Raw genomic sequence first — 2,286 nt, 5'->3', positions numbered from 1 at the left:
GAGGTGGGGGCGTGGGGGCTGGGGAAAGGCTCTGTGGTGGTAGAATGAGAGGGGAAGAACGACACGTCCACCCTCCTCTCTGAGCGATCTCGGGTGCCAACGGAAAGCTTGAGAGAGGGAAAAGCTTCAGAAAGGGTCTCCTTCCGGGAGTGCGCGGCAAACCCTGCAGGGGGGCTGCGGCAGCCAGGGTTGGAGAGGTCTCTATCCCAGATGCTTCCAGAGCCCCTGGGGAAGCTCTGAAAAGCCCCATCGCTTAGGCTTAGAGCGCAGGGGCGGACTGAGAATCATTTTGCAACGGGAGCCGGGAGCCGGCAGCCGGGAGCCGGAACGACAGATCTCTGCCAGAGGATGCGGCTCGCAACTGCAACTGGTTTTGGAAATCCCAAGGTTGGTCCCGCGACTTGGGAAGGAAGGGAGGGCTTGCGAGCTTGACTTGCACACCTTAGGGCTGGCAGTTTACTCGATGTTCATTTGCCTGGGGTCCAAGTAAATCATTTAATTCTCTTCCGCGGCTCCCAGTTCTGGCTCCTGCGATGTGCCCCGCGCCCTAAGCTGCGTTGTCTCCTCCGCGGCAAGCTTCCCTGGGAGGAGCGGGAGGTAACCTGCCGCGGAGGCGGAGGGCCGCTCCCTGGGTGCGCCAGAGACTCCCGCCTCCGGGCGCTGCTCCCGGTGTCGGCCTTGAGCTGCGGGGAGGCTGAGTTTTTTGGAGAGTGGGGGGCAGGGTGTATGGAAGGGGTTTTGACCTGCGGAAGTCCATTGATCGGGATACCGAGACCCAAGGCTCCGCTCTGCTTCGGCCAACGATCTCTCTGATAAAGGAGAGCGCGGGGCTGCGGAAGCTCTCCCAGTTCACTTTCTTATTTTTATTTTTTTAAAAATATATTTTATTGATTTTTTTTTACAGAGAGGAAGAGAGAGGGACAGAGAGTTAGAAACATCAATGTTGCCTCTTGCACACGCCCCACTGGGGATGTGCCCACAACCAAGGTACCTGCCCTCGACGGGAATTGAACCTGGGACCCTTCGGTCCGCAGGCTGACGCTTATCCACTGAGCCAAACCGGTTAGGGCTTTCAGTCCACTTTCTTACATCGACCATCTCACCTGCAGAACCTTCTCTGCGCAGGTACCCGACGATGTCACGGTGGCCCCGCTCCTCAGCCAGGTCCACGGGCAGGCGGCCCCAGGCATCGCGCACATCCAGCCGCGCCCCGGCTCGGTGCAGCGCCACCAGCGTGTCCAGGAAGCCCTCCCGGGCGGCGTCGTGCACGGGCCGCGTGAGGGTGGCGGGGTCCGCGCAGTTGGGGTCCGCGCCGTGGATCAGCAGCAGCTCGGCCACGCGGGTGCTGCCCATCATCATGACCTGCGGGCGAGAGCAGAATGGTCAGGGCGAGGGCCGGCGGAGGCGGCAGAGGCAGGATTAATTAATTAAGAGAAAGTTGTGACAGACAACACTACAAGCCACGGATGCCTACTCTTTATCTGCCTTCAGTTACCAACTCTCTTGGCCAGTTCTCCTACCTGTTCCATTTTTCTGTACACATTGAATTCCCATTATAGTCTCCAACCTTTTGCAGAATTCCAGCCACATACAAAACACTGCTGGAGGCACAGGCAACAGCAAAAGAGGGACAAACTTGCCTAATCTCCTGTAGCTCCCTTCCCCCTCCATTTTGATATAAAATTATGTAAGACCCAGAGACTTGGTATGGCTCACTGCTGTATATACACACCCTTGTTAAAAGGGAAAAATAGCCCTCACTCGTTTGGTTCAGTGGATAGAACCGCTGACTTGTGGACTGAAATGTCCCGGATTCGGGTTAGATTCTGGTCAAGGGCATGTACCTTGGTTGTGGGCGCATCCCCAGTGGGAGGTGTGCAGGAGGCAGCTGATCTATGTTTCCCTCTCATCAATGTTTCAAATTCTCTATCCCTCTCCCTTCCTCTCTGTAAAAAATCAATAAAATAGCCCTAACCGGTTTGGCTCAGTGGATAGAGCGTCAGCCTGCGGACTCAAGGGTCCCAGGTTCAACTCAGGGGTCCCAGGTTCGATTCTGCTGATCGATGTTTCTAACTCTCTATCCCTCTCCCTTCCTCTATGTAAAAAATCAATAAAATATATTTTAAAAATCAATAAAATATATTTTTTAAAAAGATGTCCACTTTCTATCATTCTAAAGCTGTGAATATATTACCTCCCATGGCAAAAGGAACTTTGTGGGTGTGATAAAGATTTGGGGGGAGATGAACCTGAATTGCCAGGATGGGCCAACTGTACACACATTTC

At 54.5% G+C, this 2,286-nt stretch overlaps 1 protein-coding gene across 1 annotated transcript in view; it reads right to left on the bottom strand.

Moving 5' to 3' along the window:
- Nucleotides 1-2,286, bottom strand: part of LOC102766057 (cyclin-dependent kinase 4 inhibitor B-like) — a 28,375-nt gene that overhangs the window by 2,131 nt on the left and 23,958 nt on the right. The window contains exon 2 of the mRNA XM_006760210.2: nucleotides 1,104-1,362. Within this exon, the coding sequence (XP_006760273.2) occupies nucleotides 1,104-1,359 (256 nt within the window). The 5' untranslated portion in view covers nucleotides 1,360-1,362. The remainder of the gene's footprint in view (nucleotides 1-1,103; nucleotides 1,363-2,286) is intronic.

This window comes from Myotis davidii, unplaced genomic scaffold (genome assembly GCF_000327345.1).
Source record: "Myotis davidii unplaced genomic scaffold, ASM32734v1 scaffold1637, whole genome shotgun sequence".
Classification (NCBI taxonomy): Eukaryota; Metazoa; Chordata; class Mammalia; order Chiroptera; family Vespertilionidae; genus Myotis; species Myotis davidii.
Note: the sequence above shows the minus strand (reverse complement) of the source record. Positions and strands in the feature narration are given on the sequence as shown.